Source organism: Heterodontus francisci, chromosome 33, assembly GCF_036365525.1.
Source record: "Heterodontus francisci isolate sHetFra1 chromosome 33, sHetFra1.hap1, whole genome shotgun sequence".
Taxonomy (NCBI): domain Eukaryota; kingdom Metazoa; phylum Chordata; class Chondrichthyes; order Heterodontiformes; family Heterodontidae; genus Heterodontus; species Heterodontus francisci.
This window is the reverse complement of record NC_090403.1, coordinates 55,363,509-55,389,754: the sequence shown is the minus strand read 5'-3', so window position 1 is coordinate 55,389,754 and position 26,246 is coordinate 55,363,509. Positions and strand designations below refer to the sequence as shown.

At 43.7% G+C, this 26,246-nt stretch overlaps 1 protein-coding gene across 3 annotated transcripts; it reads right to left on the bottom strand.

The window, feature by feature from the left end:
• Positions 1-26,045, bottom strand: LOC137348240 (coatomer subunit zeta-1-like). 3 transcript variants are annotated; one of them, XM_068013630.1, is made up of 10 exons: positions 25,811-26,039; positions 20,640-20,708; positions 20,446-20,527; positions 18,222-18,313; positions 14,926-14,981; positions 13,883-13,960; positions 13,188-13,239; positions 6,743-6,781; positions 1,281-1,313; positions 1-435 (listed from the first exon to the last, which is right to left on the bottom strand). In XM_068013630.1, exons 1-10 carry the CDS (start codon positions 25,895-25,897, stop codon positions 388-390), a joined length of 636 nt encoding a protein of 211 aa, XP_067869731.1. In that variant the 5' UTR covers positions 25,898-26,039; the 3' UTR covers positions 1-387. The 3 variants fall into 3 exon arrangements, with proteins under 3 accessions (XP_067869731.1, XP_067869734.1, XP_067869732.1); XM_068013633.1 differs by lacking the exon at positions 20,640-20,708 and having other exon boundaries at positions 25,811-26,045; XM_068013631.1 differs by lacking the exon at positions 1,281-1,313 and having other exon boundaries at positions 25,811-26,032.
• Positions 26,046-26,246: the final 201 nt, after the last annotated feature.

The following is a 26,246-nucleotide window of genomic DNA, read 5'->3' as shown; positions in this document are numbered from 1 at the left end:
TAACATATGATCTGGTCATTTATCACATTGTGGGATCTTGCTGTACACAAATTGGCTGTCAAGTTTCCTCCATTATAACAGTGACTACATTTCAAAATAAAAGCACTTCGGAACGTCCTGAGCTTGTGAAAGGTGCTATAGAAATGCAAGTTCTTTTTAGAATGGGCTCCTGTATAGGGAAGTGGGCAGTGAAATCCTGGAGGCATTCTGCAGCTGGATGTCGTGATGGGTGGGCACACGAGATCTGGACAGATGAGCTAGGTGGTCCTGACTGCTTTCCTCAGCTGTATTTACTGAATGTCGATGCCACAGTTGAGATCTGGACATGTCTGAGAGTGTTTGATAAGACGGGGAAGGGAGCACAGAAAAAAGGGAAACATTCTCGTTTTATTTTAACAGCGACCATTTGATCTGTTCTTTTGCCGACTGAAGGACCTAGAAAAAAGGAAAAAAAAGACAGGTGGTGATTATTTGATACACTGAACCCTCCTTAAAAGGGTCAAGCAACCATCACAAACCCTTTTAAAAATGAAATATATTTCTCTTCAAGAGGAATGTTCCTCACCCTCTAACCCCCACTCTTGCCCCTCTACTCCCTACTGAATCAGGAAGTGATCCAATTCTCCTCTGAATGCTAAGTCAGCATTCAGAATTTGTGGTGTAGCACTCACTCAAACTTATCCCCTCTTTTTATCTCCACATCAAACTCCTCGATAGAGAAAATGTTTCCACCTGTGTGGGAACCCAACACTAAGGAGCCATCAATATAAAGATAGTCACTAATAAATTCAATCAGGAATTCAGGAGAAACTTCTTTACCCATGGAGTGGCGAAAATACAGAACTCGCTACCACGGCGCGAGACAGAGGGAGCGCGAGACAGAGGGAGCGCGAGACAGAGGGAGCGCGAGACAGAGGGAGCGCGAGACAGAGGGAGCGCGAGACAGAGGGAGCGCGAGACAGAGGGAGCGCGAGACAGAGGGAGCGCGAGACAGAGGGAGCGCGAGACAGAGGGAGCGCGAGACAGAGGGAGCGCGAGACAGAGGGAGCGCGAGACAGAGGGAGCGCGAGACATTGAGATGAATAATATAGATACAGTCACAGGGAAGCTGAATAAGTACATGGGGGAGAAAGGAATGAAGGAGATGCTGATAGGGTGAGAAGAGGTTTGGGAGGAGCATAAACACTGGCATGGACCTGTTGGCTGTATGGCCCATTTCTGTGCTGTACATTCAATGCAATTCTATGTAACGCAGACATACAGATGGCAGACAGACTTACATTGTTAGTGACTCCCAGCCTCCTGGAGATTTGCTACACAGGCAAGACGGAGACACTGGGTTAAAAGATGCAACACAGCCACATCCTACACATGCATTCACCCAACACTGAACAGTAACAGAGTTACCCATCTTGAAATCCCTCGAGTTTAGACGGAGGGTGACCAGATCGAGGTATGAAAATGATAAAAGGATTCAATAGGCTAGACACACAGAAACAGAAAGAGACAGAGACACTATTCCTGTAGTAAGAGGAATCCAGAACAAGAGGGCATAAGCTTAAAACTAGAGCTAGGCCATTCAGGAGCAAAATCAGGAAGCACTTTCTCGCACACAGAAGGGTAGTGGAAATCTGGAACCATCTTCCCAAAAGGTTGGGAATACAGAGGGTCAATTGGAACTTTCGAGACTGAGATCAATAGTTTTTTTTTGTTAGTTTATGGTTCTCCAAGGATCCAAAGCAAAAGGCAGGTGTATGGACTTGAGGTTCAGATCAACCATAATCTGACAATGATGGAACAGACATGAGGGGCTAAATGGCCTCCTCCCATTTCAATAATCTCACCCCCTCAAACAGTATATCTCATCATCTTTTATTCCCCTGCATCAATACGGGACAGGTTGCATCTAAACTGGAAGGGCACTAATATCCTGGCTGCAAGGTTTGCTAGCGTCACTTGGGAGGGTTTAAACTAGTGTGGCAGGTGGGTGGGATCCAGAGCAGTAGGACATAGTAAATAAGGCCAGTAGGACTAAGAGGAAGAGCAGGCCGAGAGATGTTGCTGAGCACAGCGGGACTGGTGGTCTGAAGTGCATTTGTTTCAATGCGAGAAGTATAACAGGTAAGGCAGATGAACTTAGAGCTTGGATTAGTTCTTGGAAATATGATGTTGTTGCTAGTACAGAGACTTGGTTGAGGGAAGGGCAGGATTGGCAGCTAAATGTTCCAGGCTTTAGAAGCTTCAGGCGGGATAGAGGGGGACGTAAAAGGGGTGGGGGAGTTGCATTACTGGTGAAGGAGAATATCACAGCTGTACTGCGGGAGGACACCTCAGAGGGGTCATGCAGTGAGGCAATATGGGTGGAGCTCAGGAATAGGAAGGGTGCAGTCACGATGTTGGGGGCTTACTACAGGCCTCCCAACAGCCAGCGGGAGGTAGAGGAGCAGATATGTAGACAGATTTTGGAAAGATGTAAAGGTAACAGGGTTGTAGTGGTGGGTGATTTTAACTTCCCCAATATTGACTGGGACTCACTTAGTGCTAGGGGCTTGGATGGGGCAGAATTTGTGAGGAGCATCCAGGAGGGCTTCTTGAAACAGTATGCAGATAGTCCAACTAGGGATGGGGCCATTCTGGACCTGGTATTGGGGAATGAGCCTGGCCAGGTGGTCGAAGTTTCAGTGGGGGAGCATTTCTGGAGCAGTGACCATAATTCCATAAGTTTTAAGGTACTTGTGGATAAGGATAAGAGTAGTCCTCGGGTGAAGGTGCTAAATTGGGGGAAGGCTAATTATAACAATATTAGGCAGGAACTGAAGAATTTAGATTGGGGGCGGCTGTTTAAGGGTAAATCAACATCTGACGTGGGAGTCTTTCAAACGTCAGCTGATTAGAATCCAGGACCAGCATGTTCCTGTGAGGAAGAAAGACAAGTTTGGGGAAGCTTGGATAACACGGGATATTGTGAGCCTAGTCAAAAAGAAAAAGGAAGCATTTGTAAGGGCTGGAAGGCTAGGAACAGATGAAGCACTTGAGGAATATAAAGACAGTAGGAAGGAACTTAAGCAAGGAGTTAGGAGGGCTAAAAGGGGTCATGAAAAGTCATTGGCAAACAGGATTAAGGAAAATCCCAAGGCTTTTTATACATATATAAAAAGCAAGAGGGTAACCAGGGAAAGGGTTGGCCCACTCAAGGACAGAGATGGGAATCTATGCATGGAGCCAGAGGAAATGGGTGAGGTGCTAAATGAGTACTTTGCATCAGTATTCACCAAAGAGAAGGACTTGGGAGATGATGAGCCTAGGGAAGGGAGTGCAGATAGTCTCAGTCATCTCATTATCAAAAAGGAGGTGGTGTTGGGTGTCTTGCAAAGCATTAAGGTAGATACGTCCCCAGGGCCTGATGGAATCTACCCTAGAATACTGAGGGAGGCAAGGGAAGAAATTGCTGGGGCCTTGACAGAAATCTTTGCATCCTCATTGGCTACAGGTGAGGTCCCAGAGGACTGGAGAATAGCCAATGTTGTTCCTTTGTTTAAGAAGGGTTTGCCATTTGAAAACAAATGAAATTAGCGAGAGACAGCATGGTTTTGTGAAGGGGAGGTCATGTCTTACTAATTTGATTGAGTTTTTTGAGGAAGTGACCAAGATGATGGATGTTGTCTATATGGACTTTAGTAAAGCCTTTGACAAGGTCCCGCATGGCAGACTGGTGCAAAAGGTAAAGTCACACGGGATCAGAGGTGAGCTGACAAGATGGATACAGAACTGGCTCAGTCACAGAAGACAGAGGGTAGCAGTGGAAGGGTGCTTTTCTGAATGGAGGGCTGTGACTAGTGGTGTTCCACAGGGATCAGTGCTGGGACCTTTGCTGTTTGTAGTATATATAAATGATTTGGAGGAAAATGTAGCTGATCTGATTAGTAAGTTTGCGGACGACACAAAGGTTGGTGGAGTTGCGGATAATGATGAGGATTGTCAGAGGATACAGCAGGATATAGATCGGTTGGAGACTTGGGCAGAGAAATGGCAGATGGAGTTTAATCCAGACAAATGTGAGGTAATGCATTTTGGAAGGTCTAATGCAGGTGGGAGGTATACAGTAAATGGCAGAACCCTTAGGAGTATTGACAGGCAGAGAGATCTGGGCGTACAGGTCCACAGGTCACTGAAAGTGGCAACGCAGGTGGATAAGGTAGTCAAGAAGGCATACAGCATGCTTGCCTTCATCAGTCGGGGCATAGAGTATAAAAATTGGCAAGTCATGTTGCAGCTGTACAGAACCTTAGTTAGGCCACACTTAGAATATTGCGTGCAATTCTGGTCGCCACACTACCAGAAGGACGTGGAGGCTTTGGAGAGGGTACAGAGGAGGTTTACCAGGATGTTGCCTGGTCTGGAGGGCATTAGCTATGAGGAGAGGTTGGAAAAACTCGGATTGTTTTCACTGGAACGATGGAGGTGGAGGGCCAACATGATAGAGGTTTACAAAGTTATGAGCGGCATGGACAGAGTGGATAGTCAGAAGCTTTTTCCCCAGGGTGTAAGAGGCAGTTACTAGGGGACATAGGTTTAAGGTGCGAGGGGCAAAGTTTAGAGGGGATGTGCGAGGCAAGTTTTTTTTTTAAAACACAGAGGGTGGTGAGTGCCTGGAACTTGCTGCCAGGGGAGGTGGTGGAAGCAGATACGATAGCGACATTTAAGAGACATCTTGACAAATATATGAATAGGAAGGGAATAGAAGGATATGGGCCCCGGAAGTACAGAAGGTGTTAGTTTAGGCAGGCATCAAGATCGGCGCAGGCTTGGAGGGCCGAATGGCCTGTTCCTGTGCTGTACTGTTCTTTGTTTGTTCTTACTGTAACATCTGTCCTGGAGGCATTTTCTACACCTCTTCTCTCCTGAAGGTTCTCTCACGGGGTGGGGGGCGGGGGGTGGAGGTTATGGGTCCCCATGATACTGACTGTCCTGTTCCGTGGTTAAGGGAACGTTCTTCGACAGCTGAGGAAAGGAAATAAAGTTCGAGCCTGGCCGTGACTGACCTGACATCCACTCGCACACAAACTCACCACAACCCTTAAAACAGGAAGCAAAGTGAAGCACAGGTTACAGAGAAAAAAAAAAAATCTACCTTTTAAAAAACCGACTGAGTCACAGGAAGGAGAGAGCGGTATTGAAACAGGGCAGGGATTGTACACCATGGGATGGAACAGACTTCATGCTGACACAAGGACAGAATGCCAGTACAGACACGATGGGCCATGTGGCCTCTTTCTGTGCCTTAAACTTTCTATGATTCATTTTGGAGTCTCAATCTTGATAAAATAGCAGTTGAGAAGGGAGAAGGGATCTGTCCTGTTTAGCTCATCTTTTAACAGAAGATTTCAGTTCTCCCCATAGTCTTTAACTGTCTTTCGAATTACACTACAGTTCTGGGCTCCATTCCACCTATCAGTTACTCTGTCTTCACAGGGCATTTCTGATATCAACCCGAAGCCTATCTTTTCCCAATTTCTACCCATGTCCCCCTTAACCTATAAACTCAGTAGAGATCACAAATCTCCACGATTTATACCAGGACTGTAAGGGTTAAATTATGAGGATAGGTTGCATAGACCAGACTTATATTCCCAAGTGTAGAAGATGAAGGATGATCTAAATGAAGTGTTCAAATTGAAATAGGTTTAAAGGATAGATAGAGAAACTATTTCCTCTGATGGGGCAAGCAAGAATGAGGGGACATAACTTTAAAATTAGAGCTAGGCCTTTCGGGACTGATGTCACGAAGCACTTCTTCACACAATGGGTAGTGGAATTCTGGAACTTTCTCCCCCAAATAAACTATTGAGACTTGGTTGGGTGGGGGGCAGGGATTAACTGAAAAAAAACCCATCAAAACTGAGATATCAGGAACCAAGACAGTTAATTGGAGTTGGGGTACGGATCAACCAAAGATCTATGAATGGTGGGACAGATTTGAGGGGCTGAATGGCCTCCTATTGCTCCTATGAATTGAACCAGTGACCTTCAAGTCATTGGTTTTAGGTTATCATTTCTTCAAAGTTGTCGAGGAGTTTGATCAGACAGGATCTCCCCTGTCTCAGTCTGTGCTTATTACTATTGTGCAGACAGCTTATCCTGATAATTATTTCCTGTATTTTACATGGAATGGACTAAGGTTAATGAGTCTGTCATTGCCAGTGTTTGTTTTGACCCCTTTTTAATTATGGGCATATTATCCCGTTTCCAATCTACGCCACCTTCACAGTGCCCGGACACTCGCTCAGGAGGACTGTCAATGCCTCAGAAATCTCCTCCCCGATCTCTCCCAACACAATACCACAGGTTGAAATTCCAGAGGAAGTTTCTCCTGATTATCCTCCGTTACCTTGACGGAAGAGTCACAGAAATTCCCTGGAAAGAAACAGCAGAAAGGACATTAATTTCTCTGGAGTATTTCCCCCTTCCCCCCCCCCAGAAATTCAAGCCCACCCTCCTCCATCCCAATCAACCCATCTTTGTTTCCCTATACACCAGCCTCCCTGTGTGTGGATCAGTCGTTTGCCTGGATTCATTCCTGCCACACACTTGTTGCCTTTTAATTAATGTTTCTTGATTATTTGAGGGTCTGTGAAGGAGAGGAAAGTGGTAGTGGTGGGGAGCAGGGGCGGTTGAATCAGAATGGATACAACTCGAGTGATGATGTGTAAGAAAGTAGCTGTCACCACAAAAAGGGCCTTACCTGTGCCATACTCTGTTCTGTTAAAGGACTATCATCGACCTGGAGGGATAGAGTACAAAGTCTCAATAAGACTCAAGCCTGATAAATCATTAAGGCTACAGTGCCATACATAAACACAGGAATCATTAATTTTGCATCTTTCAAAAAAGGGTAGAAATTGGAGAAGGCGGGACAGCAGCAAAAAGGTTCAGTGGAAAATCAGAGAAAAGAAACTATGAAGGAGACTGCAAAAAGCCAACTTGCATTTACATATAGTGTCATTCATGTCCCAAAATGCTTTATAGCCAATGAGGAACTTTGAATGTAGTCACGGTTGTAATGTAGAAAATGTGGCAGTCAATGTGCACACAAGCTCCTACAAACAGCAAAGTGATGTGATAAACAATCAGATAACAATCGATTTGTAAAATGAGGCGTTATTGAAGGATAAACATTGGCCAGGACACTGGGAGAACTGCCCTGCTCCAAAATCTTTCACATCCACCCTAGAAGGCAAACAGAGCCTTGGTTTAACGTCTCATCTGAAAGATGGCATCTCTGGCAGTGCAGCACCCCTCGGCACTGCACTGGAATGTCAGCTTAGAGTTTTGTGGTCAAGTCTCTGGAGTGTGACTTGATCACATAACCTCAGCAGGTAAGAGTGCTATCCACTGAGCCACAGCGGGTACCTAATGAAAGTGAGCGTTTAAACCAGAGAATAATGGTACACCAAAAGGTAGGCGAGTGAGTGAGTGAGTGAGAGTATATTTGGATTTCCAAATGCCATTCGACAAAGGTGCCACATAAAAAAGGTTACGACACAAGATAAGAGCTCAGTGCTGGGTGTAACATATTAGCAGGGATAAATGATTGGCTAGCTAATAGCGAGGTATTGAGTACAAGAGTTGGCAGGTCATGTCACAGTTGTATAAGACTTTGGTTCGGCCACATTTGGAATACTGCGTACAGTTCTGGTCGCCACATTACCAAAAGGATGTAGATGCTTTGGAGAGGGTGCAGAGGAGGTTCACCAGGATGTTGCCTGGTATGGAGGGCGCTAGCTATGAAGAGAGGTTGAGCAGATTAGGATTATTTTCATTAGAAAGACAGAGGTTGAGGGGGGACCTGATTGAGGTGTACAAAATCATGAGAGGTATAGACAGGGTGGATAGCAAGAAGCTTTTTCCCCCAGAGTGGGGGATTCAATTACTAGGGGTCACGAGTTCAAAGTGAGAGGGGTAAAGTTTAGGGGGGATATGCGTGGAAAGTTCTTTACGCAGAGGGTGGTGGGTGCCTGGAACGCGTTGCCAGCGGAGGTGGTAGACGCGGGCACGATAGCGTCTTTTAAGATGTATCTAGACAGATACATGAATGGGCAGGAAGCAAAGAGATACAGACCCTTAGAAAATAGGCGACATGTTTAGATAGAGGATCTGGATCGGCGCAGGCTTGGAGGGCCGAAGGGCCTGTTCCTGTGCTGTAATTTTCTTTGTTCTTACAGGAAGCATACAGTCAGGATAAATGGGTCATTTTTGGGTTGGCAAGCTTTAACTTGGAGTGCCACAGGGATCAGTGCTGGGGCCTCAACTATTTACAATCTACATCAATGACTTGGATGAAAGGACTGAGTGTATGGTTGCTAAATTTGCTGATGACACAAAGATAGGTAGGAAAGCAAGTTGTGAGCAGGACAGAGTCTGCAAAGAGATATAGATAGGTTAAGCGAGTGGGCAAAAATTTGGCAGATGAGTATAATGTGGGAAAATGTGAGCTTGTCCACTTTGGCAGGAAGAATAGAAAAGCATGATATTACTTAAATGGAGAGACTGCAGAAATCTGTGGCACAGAGGGATCTGGGTGTCGTGGTACATAGCATGTAGGTACATAGAAACATAGAAAATAGGAGCAGGAGTAGGCCATTCGGCCCTTCGGGCCTGCTCCGCCATTCAAAAAAAGATCATGGCTGATAGTCTAATTCACTGCCCTGTTCCCGCTTTCTCCCCATATCCCTTTGGCATTAAGAAATATATATATCCCCTTCTTGAATATATTTCATGACTTGGCCTCCACTGCCTTCTACGGTAGAGAATTCCACAGTTTCACCACCCTCTGAGTGAAGAAATTTCTCATCTCGGTTCTAAATGGCATAACCTGTATCCTGAGATTATGACCCCTGGTTCTGGACTCCCCCGCCATCGGGAACATCCTCCCTGCATCTTACTTGTCTAGTCCTGTTAGAATTTATAGGTTTCTATGAGATTCCCTCCCATTCTTCTAAACTCTAGTGAATATAGGCCTAGTCAACCCAATCTCTCCTCATACGTCAATCCTGCCATCCCAGGAATCAGCCTAGTAAATCTTCTCTGCACTCCCTCCAAGGCAAGAACATCCTTCCTCAAATAAGGAAACCAAAACTGCACACAGTACTCCAGATGTGGTCTCACCAAGGCCCTGTACAACCGCAGTAAGACATCCTTGCTCCTGTACGCAAATCCTCTTGCAATGAAGGCCAACATACTATTCGCCTTCCCAATTGCTTGCTGCACCTGAATGCTTGCTTTCAGTGACTGGTGTACAAAGACACCCAGGTCTCATTGCACCTCCCCCTTTCCCAATCTATCACCATTCAGATAATAATCTGCCTTTCTGTTTTTACAACCAAAAAGTGGATAATCTCACATTTATCCATGTTACACTGCATCTGCCATGCATTTGCCCATTCACTAAACTTGTCCAAATCGCATTGGAGCCTCTTTGCATCCTCTTCACAGCTGACATTTCACCCCCCCCCCCCCCCCCCACCCCCCAAGCTTTGTGTCGTCTGCAAACTTGGAAATGTTACATTTAGTTCCCTCACCCAAGTTATCAATATATATTGTGAATAGCTGGGGCCCCAAGCACTCAGCAAGTGATTGGGAAGGCAAGTGGAACGTTGGGCTTAATTGCAAGGGGGATGGAATATAAAAGTAGGCAAGTTTTGCTACAGTTGTACAGGGCGTTGGTGAGGCCACATCTGGAGTACTGTGTACAGTTTTGGTCTCCTTACTTCAGGAAGGATATGATTGCATTGGAAGCAGTTCAAAAAAGGTTCACTCGATTGATTCCTGGGATGAAGGGGTTTTCTTATGAGGAAAGGTTGAGCAGATTTGGGCCTATACTCATTGGAGTTTAGAAGAATGCAAGGTGATTTTATTGAAACAAAATTCTGAGGAGACTGGACCAGGTGGATGCTGGGAAGATGGTTCCCCTCATGGGGGGAAAGAGAGAACTACGGGACCGTTAAAAAATAAAAAGGAGGAGATGAGGAGGAATTTCTTCCCTGAGGGTCATTAATCTTTGGAATTCTCTTCCCCAGAGAGCAGTGGAGGCTGGATCATTGAACATATTCAAGGCTGAGTTAGACAGATTTTTGATCAACAAGGGGGCAGAGGGTTATGGGGGGCAGGCAGGAAAATGTAGTTAAGGTCACAATCGGGTCAACTATGATCTTATTGAACGGTGGAGCAGGCTCGAGGGGCTGAATAGCCTAATCCTGCTGCCATTTCTTATGATCTGATGCCCCACTTTAACTCTTTACCTGATTCTGTCAGACTGTCTTCCACTCACACTCCATAAGTTCTTTCCTATTTTCATTTTCTACGTCTAGCTTGTCTGACTCATGCGCTCTCTCTGTCTTTGTGTATATACACACACAAGTCTTGCCTTTCTGTGGGGGTTATACTTTCCCTGTATGCTGCACGTGCTGCTTTATGATTCAATTTCAATCTTTAACTTTTCTTTATAGAGCCTGTATGTTGGAGATGATGCAGCTTGGGGCCTGGGAGAGGTGGGGGGTGGGGGGGCAGCCTGTCCAAGACCTGCTGGGACATGTGCGAACGAGATGTTATCAGAACCGAGACAGCCCAGACAGACTTGCTGTTGCTCTGGCAAAAACTTGGGAGTTGAGCCAAATGGGAAGGCCTTGGGGACCAGGAGGAGTCTGCCAGGGAGAGTTTGCACTCGAGTGCAGCAGTGTGAAGCAGCACAAAGCCAAGATATGCAGCATGACGGCAGATATCAAACAAGTTCAAGGCAACCCACAGCCACTTTCATAAAGCAACAGAATAGACATAAGTATGGCTTTGCACCCAGTTCCCAAGAACTGCATTTCAAAAAGTACTTAATTGGCTGTGAAATGCTTTGGGACGTCCTAAAGATGTTCTAAATATTCTCCCATTGTTGATGGTTGATGGGTATTGGTTAGTGATGGGGAGTGTTAAATGTACAAGGGCCCTAACTCTCTCAGTTTCCTCCTGAACTAGTTCATTACAGGACATGTGTTGCCCATTTATTCTTCACATTTCTAGTACTCTACACCCGCCTGTATTAAAATTTCATCTGCTACTGTTCTGCTGTCCAACTCAGAGAAATGACACTTCAGATGAGTTTAGAGAAACTTGCAGGTATTGTATTCAAAAACACGTAGTTAATGCATTCTGGGTGGTGCAAAAGATCAGAAACATAAAAAAGGATTTAAAGATCACAAAAAAGAGATGGAGGTTTAGGGGGGAAATTCCAGAGCTTAGGTAACTGAAGGCACTGCTGCCAATGGTGGAACGATTAAAGATCCGGGATTCTCAAGAGGCCAGAATTGAAGGAATGCAGAGATCTTAAAGACATCAATTAAATCAGACACTGCAGTGATTGGCTATTTACAGAATACTGCCAGCTTGGAAGAATTCTTATGCCTAAAATTGTCGACCTGTGTTTGTCCCTTGACCTACACTGATGATCTGCTGTGAGCTTCCAGTATTTGCTGTATTTATATTAGATTTCCAGGGCTGGTTTATTATTTACTTTGACCTTTCATCTCCCACACAAGAATCACATTGCACTCTGGATGTGATACACAGGATGTAAGCTCCATTAGAATCTTAACCCATTCATGGCTACTCAACTTCTAGTTGCATCATGAGTTAGCACCTCGACCAACAACTTGCATTGATATAGCACCTATAAATGTAGCAAAACATCCCAAGGTGCTTCACAGCAGCATAATCAAACAAAATTTGATAACTGCATTTCCAAAACAGACAGTTACTCCCCTCACCCCAGGGGCCATTATCCACATGCAAGCCTAGACTGCAGCCAACAGGCTGTTCAACTGCAAGGGCATCATACCCAAGACCAACCCAGATACACACATTCTAGCTGGGGCTGGGGGTGGTCACTGGACAGTGATCAGGAACAGGAACCGCATTCAAGACTTTCCCTTCTCCACAGCCTAGGGGCCCCAAAAGATCAATTGTAAACCCCTTAAAGTGTCAGACTGGGCTCAGTGGGCAACATTCTCACCTCAACAGGCAAAAGGCTGTAGGTTCAAGCCCAACTCGAGCCTCCAGCACTTAATCCAGGTTGACATTCCCAGCGTAGTACTGAGGGAGTGCTGCACTGTTGGAGTTGCTGTTTTTCAGACAAGACATTGAAGCGTCTGCCCTCCCAGGTGGATGCAAAAGATTCCATGGCACTATTTCGAACGAGAGCAGGGGGATTCTCCCCAGTGTCCGGACCAATGTTTATCCCTCAAAAATCAACATCACAAAAACAAAATTATCTGGTCAATATCACATTGCTGTTTGTGGGATCTTGCAGGTTGCAGGGCTTGCAGGTTGATAGGTAAATTGGCCATTATAAATTGCCCCTAGTATAGGTAGGTGGTAGGGAAATATAGGGATAGGTGGGGATGTGGCAGGAACATGGAATTAGTGTAGGATTAGTATAAATGGGTGGTTGATGGTCGGCACAGACTCGGTGGGCCGAAGGGCCTGTTTCAGTGCTGTATCTCTAAACTAAACTAAACTTCAAATAGGTTGCCATGTTTCCTACATTATAACAGTAAATACACTTCAAAAAGTACTTCTTTGGCTGTAATGTGCTCTGGGAAGTTTGAGGTTGTGAAAGGCGCTATAGAAATGTAACATTTCTATGTTGTAAACTAACAGGCAATTCAGCCCAATTCATTCATGCTCCACATGAGCTTCCTCCCACCACTACTTCATTTCACCCTGTCTGCATAACCTCCCATCCTTCCCCCCCTCCTCAGCTGAGATCAGCTAACAGCATCTATACTGGTCCTCGAGATGTTGTGTAAATAGCCAGATAAAGGCAAACTCCTGATCAGGCTGACAGACACTTCCATGCAACAGCATGCAGTGAGGATAGACCCGGACACATGTGTACCTGCGCTGCCCACCATTAATTCAGAGGTTGACGAGACTGGTCATCACTGTTCCCGCTGCTCGTCAGATAGTCAAAGAGAACAAAACCATAGGCTGATTCAGAGACCGCCTGGCACCAAAAGAGATGGACAGAAAGAGAAAAAGAGAGAGAGAGAGAAAAAAAAAAGAATGAAGATATAGTCGCCCCAAACAGGAGAGAGCAAAAAGAGGGTGTGGAATACAAGTAATATTCTAGAACAGACACTTACCCGAAAATTCACTTTCTGAATAACCTGCTGGGGATCACTCTCCAGAATGACCCTGTCAGAATCAAAAGTAAAAACACAGTGCAAAATGTAGAAAATATGGTTTGAGTATGTAATTGATTGATGTTAATCCAGCTCCCTCACACAGTCACTCAGATTTCCACTACACTTTATGAAGAAGTACTTCCTGACATCACCCCTGAACAACCCAGCTCTAATTTTAAGGTGACGCCCCCTTGTTCTGGATTGGCCCACTAAAGGAAATAGTTTATCCATCTAAAATAAAAGCGAAATACTGCAGATGCTGGAAATCTGAAATAAAACCAAAAAAGTGCTGGAAAAACTCAGCAGGTCTGGCAGCATCTGTGGAGAGAGAAGCAAAGTTAATTTACATTTGTAACCTTTGCCAGTTCTGATGAAAGGTCACTGACCTGAAACGCTAACTTTGCTTCCCTGCTGAGTATTCCCAGCACTTTTTCAGTTTCTCTATCTACCCTGTCAAATCCTTTAATCATTTTAAAATACCTTGATTAGATCACCTTTAATCTTCTAAACTCAAAAGCATACAAGCCATGTTAGTGCAGCCTGTCCTTGTAACTTAACCATTAAAATCAGAAACTCACAGGCTGCGGGTCTACAATTTCCCCAAGAGTGGATTTGTCTGAAAAAGTGCAAAATGTATGTTAAAATGACCTCACCCTCCATCCACAATCTCATCCATGATAAGCAGGACCCCATCCATGTTCTCCATTAGAGATTTCTTCTCAACATTTTTCCTGAAAAATATAATATGGACCAGCAAAAAAAAACAAGTTAAAGTTTATTATTTTATTACTGATGATCTCCCCAATTTGGACCATGATTGATTCTAGGGAATTACAATTGCTACAACAACTAGCATTTATATAACACCTTAAACATATCAAAATGTCCTGAGGTACTTCACGGGAGCTTCAAACAAAATTTGACACTGAGCCACATAAGGAGATATTAGGACAGGTGACCAAAAGCTCAGTCAAAGAGGTCGGTTTTAAGGAGGGTCTTAAAATGAGAGCTGGAGGAAATTCTACATGTTCGGGCCTAGATGGATGAAGGCATGGCCACCAATGGTGGGGTGAAGGGAGCAGGGGATACACAAGATACAAAATTATAGGAACACAGTTGAAGGAAGGACAAGGATGAGAATTTAAAAAAAAAGGGGTTGCTGGATCAGGAGCCAAATGTAGGTCAGCAACCACAGGGCCAATGGGTGATGGGAGTTAGGATATAGGCAGTAGAGATTTGGATGAGCTTAAGTTTATTCAGTGTTGAAGATGGGAGGCTGGCCAGGAAAGCATTGGAACAGTTAAGTCTAGAGGTAACAAAGGCATGTTTCAGTAGCAGATGAGCTGAAGCAGGGACGGAGATGGGAGATGTTACGGAGGTGATCTTTGTGGTGATGTGAATATGGATTCTGAAGCTCAGCTCAGGATTAAATAGGGGGTCAAGGTTACAAATAGTTCAGTTCAGCCAGAGACAAAAGGCCAGGAAGGGGAGGAAAAAAATTTAAAAATGGTGGGCAGGGAATGGAGGAAATTGGAGATAGGATATTTTCACTGAGTTGTAGTAACACAGGTTAAAGGCTCAACACCACCTTCTCAAGAGCGATTAGGGATGGGCAATAAATGCTGGCCTAGTCAGCAACACCCACATTCCATGAATAAAAAAAATTTATGGACCAGAGTTTTAAAGTCTCACTTACCGTAGCATTTGGCTCAGAGAGTCAAACAGGCAGTTGAGAACAGCCATTAACATGAGCTGTAAACAAACAGATTCTGTTACACATCACATTGGTGCCCATGATATTGTAACTGAATGCACTTCATGTAATGAGACCAATATATTTTAGACAGAAAAAACACACTTACGCTGATGCAACAACATCTTGAATCTATATAGCATCTTTAACATTGAAAAGCACCCCAAGTTGCCTCAGTGAAGGATAATCAGGCAAAAAAGAATGGATTCTAAACCCAAAGGAATAGGTATTAGGAGAGTCTGTGAATAGCTTAGAGCTGGATTTTAAAATGGAGAAGAAGGAGGTAATTTCAGAGTGTTGGTCACAAACAGCCAATGATGGGGCAAAGGAAATTCAGGATGCACATGGGAGGCCAAAATTGGAGGAACGCAGATACCTTGGAGGGTTTCAGCGCTGCAGGAGATGAGAGAAATAGGGAGGGGTGAGGCCATGGAAGGATTTGAAAACAAGGATGAGAATTTTAAAATGGAGGCATTGCTGAACAGGAAGCAAATGTAAGTCAGCAAGCACAGGGGGTCATGGGTGAATGGGACTGGGTGTAGGTTAGGACATGGGCAGCAGAGTTTTGAGTGAGCTCAACATGTCTATGAAGGCGTTTATACTTCACATGACCCTCGTCCACTCTATTTACTTCCCCTCCTCTCATCAACATATCCTTCTATTCCTTTCTCCCTCATCGGATTTAAATGACTTTGTCCCCAGGATTTGGAACCTGAGTCAGGCCAATGGAACAGGCAGAAACCTCACTTGACCCCAGGATCTGGGTAGTGCAATGGGCCTCTGGAATTCCTACCCCACTGTCTTTAGTAAAACTATTCAAGAAAACACCAAACCAAATGAGAAATATTATTTCATCAGTTGGAAACGTACAATAGACTTTTAATGGAGAAGATCCTACAGTTAACTTTTTAAAAAACCTGGCAGCCAAGATGGCCACTGCAATTTGCAACTGAAACACCTCTGCACATTCCAAGGCCCAAGCAGAGCCAGAAGTCGGAGAAGCCCTGGACCCAGAACAATGGCTTGCTCCAAGTAATTGAATTACCTAGGATTGCTTCATTAGCACGAGAGTCAAGGCATTCTGACACATGGACTTGGAAAAAGCAAACCGCTCAGAGTGTAAATATTGGCACCCTGGGCCTGTGGAGCCAATTCTGAACGTTGTATCTCATTAGAAGGTTCCAGAGGCAGTCATGTGACAGTCCATCTCTGAAAACTGGGAGTTTTGTTACACAGACAAGAGACAAGCAGTAACTGAGTGTGCAGCAGCAGAGAAGGCTGCGTGCCTCCTTTTCTCCCTCTCCAGAAAAGGAACAAGTTTGAAAACTGTCTGCAACTGTGGACCCTCCAAGCCTACAGACTACTACAGCCAGGGAAAGAGCACCACCCACCAGTCTGCCTTCAAAGAAAACCCTGAGCAAAGTGGGCCAGCCACAAAGTGCACTTTGACTAGCCAAAGACTTCAGGAATACAACTCCAGCTGGACAACCACTGAATCATCCAACCTCAGACTGTGTATTTAACTTTTATTTATTTTGGACTCTAATCCAACCAAAAAAAAAACTACTTTCCACTTTGTAGTCTACTTGTGTGATCCTCGTGTGAATGTTTGTGTGTGCACACGTGAATGTGTAGCGTCTTTTATTATTTTAGATCAGGTTTAGCTGGAGTATAATAAACTTACCTCTTGTTTAAACTCAAGAAAACCTGTCTGGTTCTTTCACAATCAATCAATTACATTAAAGATAAAAGATAAAACACTCACCGAGGTGGTAAGCACCATTGTTGTTTAAAAAGAATAAACTATGTTGCAGTCAAATAAAAGGAAGGGCAAGACAGGAGACTGTGACCCCCCTCCTCACCTTGGCCGTAACACTATGAATATATGCAGCAAGCTCCCAGTGTAGGTCAGATAGCGGGAAACAAAGAGTTGCAGAAATAATGAACAAGCTGCCGTGTCTGAAAGGTTTGATGGTTGTCACGTTTTATAAATGGGTGAGAGATATCTCACGGGAAAGAGAGGAGATAATTGAACAGGTAAGATACAACAATGATGTCCAGTCAGAGATGTATGTGATTCTCTAACCTAGAAATAACTGTCTGTAGTATTAGTGTACAGATCTATATGACATTCGTTTTTTTTTTTAAACAAACAAGTGTTACAACCTCCTTAAAATAAATGGGTTAAAAATGTGCACAAAGCAGTATCATTAGAAAGGATTAAGAACTCGCACAGTAATCACACACGGTTAGATTTTGGACGATACTGTAAAACTTACAACAGCGAATCAGCTGCCCAATTTACATCTCTTCCCATTTTTCTTTCCACTGAAGTCAATCAGGAAGATATAAAATAGGCTTCTGGCTCTTTCTCACCAGCTTTGTACTGTTGCAAAGTCACAGTCATCTCTGTTTAATCCATTACTATGTACCTCTGTTACTCTTAACTATCTTGCTACTTTACTGTTACTCTATATTACTTTTTAATTATGTTGCTCGGTCCTACTTTTTAAATTCTACTCCATTTTACTATCTTACTATAATTATGTCACTATTTCTTGCTATAGTACTGTTACAATGTTTCTCTGCAGTATTGAGCATTACAGAATTCCTGGTCCCTATAGTAAAGGATGAATGCTAATGCTCGATGATCCTCATACCTGTTGTCAGAAAGAGTGGCAGGAAAATGAGAGATTCTTGTGAAGCTCCTGCCAGTGTTGCTTTGAGCTATTCTACCAGGAGACTGTCAGAACGAATAGGCAACAACTCCGCCTACCCTGGGTGGAGGTGTTTTGACTTTTTTAAAAATTCGTTCATGGGATGTGGGCTCGGCCAGCATTTATTGCCCGTCCCTAATTGCCCTGAGTGGCCATTTCAGAGGGCATTTTAAGAGTCAACCACATTGCTGTGGATCTGGAGTCACATATAGGCCAGACTAGGTAAGGACGGCAGATTTCCTTCCCTAAAGGACATTAGTAAACCAGATGGGTTTTTACAACAATCGACAATGGTTTCATGGTCACACTAGACTAGCTTTTTAATTCCAGATTTATTAATTGAATTCAAATTTCACCATCTGCCGATTCAAACCCATGTCCCCAGAGCATTAGCCTGGGCCTCTGGGCCACCAGTCCTGTGACATTACCACTACACCACCGCCTCCACTTCACTTAGTGCTTCCCAACATGTCTGCAGCATTTCACTTACTCAGCAAAAGAAAGGGTTGCATTTTTTTTTACCTCATTTTCCTGTGAATTCCCTACAATGTAGAAGTACAGATCGACAGAACTTTTATAGATGATGGTCAATCCCTCCAGGAATGCAATTTCACCTGTTTCAGCCAAAAGGATAGAGAGGGTCAGCATTCCACTGGGATCAAACACTTCTATTCCTCCAGTTTCTCCTCTCACCATTGTGCCTAGTCTTCATTTTTAACCTGATCTCTATCTTAACACCCTCTACCCACTTTGGTTCTGTATCCCTCAATCCCCTTACCCAACAAAAATCTATCAATCTTAGTTCTGACATTTTCAACTGAACCCCAGTCTCAGATTTGTTTTTTGTTTTTTTTTGGGGGGGGGGGGGGTGGGGGGGGCAGGAAGAGGGGAAAACAAAAAAAAAAAAAGTGTTCCAGATTTCCATTCCTCTTATGTGGAAGAGTGCTTCCTGACATCATCCCTGAATGTTCCAACTCTAAATTTTAAAAGTTATGCCCCCTTGTTCTGGAACCTCCCACCAGAGGAAAAAGGGAGAAATGCTCATTCATTTAAATCATCTTAAATACCTCAATTAGATCATCCCTTAATCTTCTATGTAGTCCAGGGAATACAAGCCTAGTCTATGCAATAAAAAGAAGAAATGCTGGATATACTCAGCAGGTCAGGCAGTGGAGAGAGAAACAAAGTTAATGTTTCAGGTCAATGACCTTCCATCAGAATTGGAAAAAGAGAGATTACTTTTACCTCTAAGCATTGCTTTAGAGACAAGGAATTCTGTAACGATTGAATAACTCTATTCTCCCCAATTCTCAGTTACAACTGGCACACGGATGTCCGGAATTGGCAGGAAGTGGGCAAGACCCACAGATGCTGCCGGACCCTGCGGAGTATTTCCAGTATTTTCTGTTTATATTTTAGATTTCCAGCATCAGCAGTATTTTGCTTTGGTCCTACTCTAATCAACAGTCTTCATAACTTAACCCTTTTTAATCCCAATATCATTCTGGTGTATGCGTGCTGCACCCGCTCCAAAACTAATATATTCTTCCTGAGATACAGTGCCCAGAACTGAACACATTTACTCCAGATGGGTCTGACCAAGACTGTGTAAAATGAACACCTAGCTTCCACCCCTTTGTAATCCAGCCTTCGAGATAAAGGCCAACATTCCACTAACCTTTTAAATAATTCTTTGTAGCTGTCCACTAATTTTGTGATTTCTTACTTGGATCCTAAATCTCTCTGCTCCTCCACAATTCCCAGCTTCTCACCAGTCAGAAAATACTCTGTTCTATATTTCTCAGGTCTAAAGTGGATGATCTCATACGTATCGCAAGCTGAGCTCAATCTGTCACCATCTACTGTTAGACAAGGGAGGGATTTCATAATCTCAGTTTTAAAAAGTCACATGTCAACTCTCTGCACATAAACAAACTTGATATCAGATCATCAGCCACCTGTTCTCAATATATTGAGCTCACAAACCCTCAGTGACCTTTTCCTGGTCCCTGTATCTTTGAACTGTTTTCCAATTCAAGCTTAAGCTGGTGAATGGGTGACATTCATTCCCTCTACCACTGGTGCACAGTGGCAGTAGTGTGTACCATCTACAAGATGCACTGTAGCAACTCTCCAACGTAACTTCAACAATACCTTCCAAATCTGCAACCTCTACCACCCAGAAGAACAAGAGCAGCAGACGTATGGGAACACCACCACCTGCAAGTTCCCCAAGTCATATCATCCTCATCTGGAACTTTATCGCCATTCCTTCGTTGTCACTGGGTCAGGTCAAAAGCCTGGAACTCCCTCTCCAACAGCACTGTGGGTGTACCTACCCCACACAAACTACAGCAGTTCAAGCCAGTGGCTCACCACCAGCTTCAAGGGCAATATTAATGCCAGCTTTGCCAGCAATACTCACATTCCAAGAATGAATTAAAAATAATTCAAGTTTTTTTAAAAAGATCATCTATAGCATTCTCACCCCAATGGTTCAGTGGGTCAATTTTCCACTCAGCAAGATACTGAGTCTTACAAACCAGGGCCTTGTCTCTGGTCAGTGCTGAGCCAGTTGATTACAGGCAGGCAGTATTATAGGCACTAGAATGGATCTCAGGGTGTCCACTCTTGATTTCTGTCCAGTAATAGCAACAAGAGAAGGGCAGAGATGAAGGAAGAGCGATTAGAAGGTTAAGCCTTAAGTTTAGCAATAACACTGGTAGGGGAGGGTGGGCCCACTTACTGTCATTTTTATGTGTCTTGCTGAAAATATTCTTTTCAAAACTTCTCTGTTGCTTGGTGGAAGGATAGGTATCATCATAATACTGTGGAGAGAGAGAAAAATGAGAAAGAGAAGGAGAAAGAAATATAGGATCATTCCCATGGATGTTACTGAGGAAAGAACTGCCTCTTCAAACAGCTATCTTCAGGAGTTACCTTAGCGTGCAGACGCTCCCCATCATTGTCCAGGATAATGATTGCTTTGACAGTGTAGAGAGATGGCTCCTGAAACCACAAGACAAGGAAAAAGACAAAGAACGAACATTTTCATCCAGATGCATGACCAGTGTTTGATTTTAAAAATTGATTAGAGCTCCCCACTCCCAGCATGGTTTGAGTTTTCTGTCAATGCCCCATCACATTACTGATGGAATGTCTCTTTAATGCCCATGGGTGAATCTGCCTGCTGCTATATTTTTGTCCCATGCTAATCTCCATCCCGAGTCCCTGCAGGGGACCTAGAAACTGGCTGAGGGAGTGAGAGTGACAGCTCTTCAGCCTTGCGTACCAGTACCATGAGAACCAAGAGCGACACTGTCAGAGTCAGAAGATTGTGGGTTCAAGTCTCACTCCAGAGACTTGAGCCTATATTGCAGGCCGACACACCCAGCACAGTATTAAGGGAGAGCTACAGTGTCAGAGGTGCTGTCACGCAGATGAGATGTTAAACCAAGGCCCCGTTTGTCCTCTCAGGTGAATGGGGAAAAATAATGGTGATGGGGGGGCCTGGGGCGTGAACCTGTCACTGCTTCCCCCCCACCCCCAACCAAACACAAGCCTCCAACAAAAGTCGCCAATGGGGACCGAATCTGCATACTTACAGCAGACCCCCGACACCTTATGGCAGTTGTCCCATTTGATTAAAGGCCAGCTAAGTGACCGAACCCGACAGGACCGGACGACATGTCGGGGTCGGGTCGGTTGCACTTCCGGTCCGGCATTTGGGCTCGTGTCGGACACGCTCTATCACAGGTAAGTGGCTCCAATGTTAATTTAATTTTTGGACTAGAAAGGTTGTTTTGTTAGTTATTTTAAGCTTGTGCAGATCAGCAACAAAAAGTGAAAAATGGAAGGTAAGTTAACTGATGGTCAGGTCGGGCACAGGAAAAAATGGAAGGTTTCGGGCCGGGTCGGGCTCGGGTCAGATGTGGTTCTGTTGGGCTCGGGTCGGGTTTTATTTTTGCAGACCCGAGCAGGCCTTTACACTTGACTGCTCAGAAGGGAAGGGTAATATGGGAAACCTACAGGAAGGCAGCAGGATAATGGGGTGGGGGAGGTGGCAAAGATGTTCCACTCATTTTAACTGTCACACCACCCCCACCCAGCCCAATTTTCACTAGATTTGAGGGAGGTCACAGTTAAAATAGGGCCCTTAAAGTCACAATCACAGCATGAACACAATTGTGCAGAAATATCTCTTGGTTTTGCAGTGGCGTCTTAGAATGGCTCCCTAAGATGGCACAAACTCAGATATAAATGGGATGTAATTATGCAGGAAGCGAAGTTCTCAGTGGTGATGTCCTTCAGGAACTGCAAACCATGAAAAGCAAACATGTTTTGTAACACAATATTTACTGAGCCTCTCCATTTGGCATTAAACCAGAGGAGCTGCCCATTCAGAGACACAACTTTCAAAGGCCTGGCTGACAAAACGATCAGGTAAAAAGCAACACAAATGAAAGACCCAAGACAAGGGAAGGTGGGGACAGGGAGTGGGTGCTGGAAGCACAAGGACTCTGTCCCCACTTTGCCTTGACTTTTGAGCTAATCCCAGTTTTACTGAAATACAGAACACGCTTACTCGTACATCTCTTTACCAAGCTCTTGCTCAAGTGACCATCAGACCCTATGTGGAATATTTCAGCCTGTGGTGATCAGAGTTGTAGCACTCTCACCTCGAATCAGAAAGGTCCTGGGTTCAAGCCCCACTCAAAGCAATGTGAGCACAAAATCTAGGCAAAACTGAGGCCCCATCTGCCTTCTCAGGTGGACGCAACAGATTCCACGGCACTAACTGAACAGAAGGGGAGTTTTCCCCAGTGTCATGGCCAATATTTATCTTTTAACCCACACCTAAAATAGATTATCTGGTCATTGCTGTTTGTGAGTGATTATTGTGTGCAAATTGGCTGCTGTTTTTTCCTACATTACAACACTTTTAAATAGCACTTAACTGCCTGCAACATGCTTTGGGATGTTCTGAAGTTGTGGAAGGTGCTATATAAATGCAAGCCTTTCTTTCTGAAAGTGGGAGCAAGGTTTTGTTTTAACTTTGGATGCAAACTGACTTAACAGATGCGTTGTGTAGCCAGGGGCCAGGATGCAAAGATTAACAGGTCATTCTGACATTTCCTTTTCCTATTTCCAATGTGTATAATCTTTGGGATTATATGAATCCACACTGTTACACAATGACAACTTGTCCGTAACACTCAAAGGCTTTACGGAGTCCCACAGGGCACGTGGGATAGACCCAAGTTCAAGGATCGCATGAACATTGTTCGTATTGTAAAACAAAAGTATGTCATGCCATTTGATGAGGCTGTACTCCCATTAAATGTTGTTAATCACTGAAGGATAATCCACTAATAGTTTTTAACTGTGTAGCCCATGTATGGCAAGATCCATTGGCCATTTACAATGGTTTGGGTACAAAACTACGATGAAGTGTGTACATGTCTGCTAGATGGGATTTCATATACATTGTGTGCTGAGGTGTCCTTAATGTCTGGTGCATTGCACTAGTGACTCAGAACATTAGTGTACAGCATTGCAAGGTTCGGTCGGACACTGGTCTATGCAGTAAATTCTCACCTTAAGTTCGGGGTCATAAGGTGGTGAATACACTGATTAAAAGTAGGAAAAAGGATAATTGCAGATACTGGAAGTTTGAAACAAAAACTGAAACCACAGGAAATACACAGATCAGTAAACATCTACAGAGTAAAAGTGGGTTGGTCAAGGTCCCTCTGAGGTGAATCTACTCTCTCTCTGAGCAAGAGAAAAAGTGACTTGGAGCAAGTCCAACTTCCACCCAAGACCTAACACTCTGCCAATCGTCTCTATCTGGGGTATCAGTTTACCAGCCAAGGCGATTTCAGGACTATTCAATCAATTGTAAAATTTTCATCCTCATTTTCAAATTCTTCCATGGCCTTGTCCAGTCATTGCTCTGTAACCTCCTCCATTCCTACAATCCCTCAGAGATCTCTATGCTCCTCCAATTTTGGTCTCTTGTTCATCCCGGATTTTATTCACTGCATCATTGGCAACCGAGCTCTCAGTTGCCTCAGCCCTAAGCTCTGGAATTCCTTCCCTAAACTTCTTTGTGCTTTTCTTTTCTTTCGACCAAGCTTTTAGTCTTCCGTCCTAATGTCTCCTTCTTTGGCTCAGTGTCAAATGTTTTTTTCCAATGTCGCTTCTGTGAAGCGACTTGGGATGTTTTGTTACATTAAAAGGCACTATATAAATGAAAATTGATGTTAAGGGCCAGAAAGTTCATTTAATGTTTCAGTGAAATTTAATATTTTCAACCTACTTTTGTACCTGATGACGTGAAGCCCAGCCCTTATATTTATTTATATGGGGCTTAACTAGAATGATATTTAGCTAATTGCCCCGTCAACCACTGCTAGAACTGAGATTGGTTTTATACACAATGTGTATGTAACTATCCTCCATGCATTGTATTAAATCAGGAGATGCTACTGCAGCTTCAGTCACTAAGTTGTTCGTGCTACAGACTTTTTTTTAAAAAAAGATAGACTCTAAATAGATTTTGCTTTCTGTAAATCCTGCCCGGCCTGCAACTCATTGGCTCAGTGGTGTCAATGGGCTCTCCGTTTATTATTAGCACTTTCTGGTCTCAAAATGTGTTCCATACAATGAATGGAAATACAGTGACGGTTACATGTGTAAACAACATTCTTGCTAGTTTTTAAACTTGGCAGAGAACTTAATTACCAGCAATAAAAATTAAACCTAATCCTTCCTCCGTCTATCCCCTTGGACATTTTTTCTAAAATAAAGAAATGAGATTTGAACGGAGCTCTACACATTTTGTTTAAAAGTAATCTGGTGCCCCACCCTTATAAAGTCAGCATTTAAACTGTGTTTAGTGACGGTGCTTGGAATGGTTGACTCTCCTTGACTAATCCAGACATTAACCTACAATTCTCATCAACCAGCATTTCTCTGAACACAGGCTGCCCGGAAGCGTTACACGTGTCTCCGCCAACGCCACATCACAGACTGAGTCAGAAGATCATCACAACTTCACACAGATAACTCAAAATCATTCACTGAGCAAGTCAAAAACTCCATTTAAAAAACCTTAAAATACCTTCTGGATATCCTTTCCGCTCTTGAAGTAGCAAACTTTGTAACCAAAAATGTTTTTGAATACATGTAGATCAATGAGGTAACAAACTTTGTAACAAAGTTAACTTCTTGATGTCTAGATACACGTATAAATAAATTAACAATCTTTGTATCAATAAAAAAGTTAACTTTCTAGAAAAAAAATTTAAAAAGGTAAAAATTGCCTTCTGTTTAACAGCTGGGAGAGTTTGCAGCCTTTAGTCAGTTCGCCTGCTTTTAGTTTGTGGTTGGGGTCCTTCCAAAACAAAGTTCTGTCATGCACTGACTTTTCTCAGTTACAGAGCCGAAGTGTATGACAGAACCTTCGGCTTGGGAGACCTTTGTACGGTAGATCTTCAGGGGAAGTCAGGGATAAACTCATCAGACAGACTTTTTTTTGAAATCACATTTTGGTTGGAATAAACCTAAAGGTTTTCTTTGCATTTCAACAAATATATCAACAAAAATCAGTTTCAGCCCAGCCCAAATCAGGACTTGCAAAAACTGCCGAACTTTTCAATCAAATTAAAATCTACAATTCTACCGACTGACACCATCTGACGCTGTTATTTTTGTTACAACTTTACAAGTTTTCTTGAATTTTGTTTCCTTCCTCCGACACACACTAGGAAGGAACAGGCAATCGTTTAGTTCCATTTTTACTGAACTATCTTCTAGTTTTATTTCTCAATATTTTGCAAACAAATTAGCGACTGATCCTTGTCAGAAGAAATTCGGTTGAGTTTTGTTACAGAGTCGCACACTGTCCGGTGTCTATATCTGTGCAAACTGCTATGTGAAAAATGTCAGAAATAAATCTTAGCCAATTCAGCGAGGAAAGAAGAAGCAGTCTGGGCAGAAAGGCTGATTTCACCCTGCTCACGGTCTGCTTCATCAAAGACATCTCCCACCGAAAGTGACATGGCCTAAAGAGGGGAGAAAAATGCTTCAAATGTTACACACCGTACCAGCGCTGAGGGATCCATGTTGCGGTAGTGCCGACGTGGACAAATCTTACATCCACTCCCAGTCTCTGTGACTGGCTCCCTCGCCATAGGAGGGTTTATTTAGGCTGCAACGGTGTATGACGGGATTCTGGATGACTCCCAGCTCCCTGTAATTGCTCGCTCTCATGTGGTTTGACTCAAATTCCTTGTTTTTTTCCCCTCCATTCCAATTGTGCTTTTGGGTTAGAACGCACCAACAAACATCACATTCACAGTGTCCAGTACACGTGGTATACATACTATACTCAGTAGAGAATACATAACGGAAGACTTGCATTTATCTGGCACCTTTCACTAATACAACGCTTTACAGCCAATTCAGTACTTTTCAAGTGTAGTCCTAAATGCAATTAGACATGGGCAATGCCAGCGACGCTCACAACCCATAAAGAAAAAA

Coding starts and splice junctions, on each gene's coding strand:
- LOC137348240 (XM_068013630.1), bottom strand. CDS start 25,897: ATGGCGAGGGAGCCAGTCACAGAGACTGGGAGTGGATGTAAGATTTGT. Junction 20,528..20,639: donor GGGAGCGTCTGCACGCTAAG/GTAACTCCTGAA, acceptor CTCTCTCCACAG/TATTATGATGATACCTATCC. Junction 1,314..6,742: donor CAGAACAGAGTATGGCACAG/GTAAGGCCCTTT, acceptor TTGCCTGTGTAG/CAAATCTCCAGGAGGCTGGG.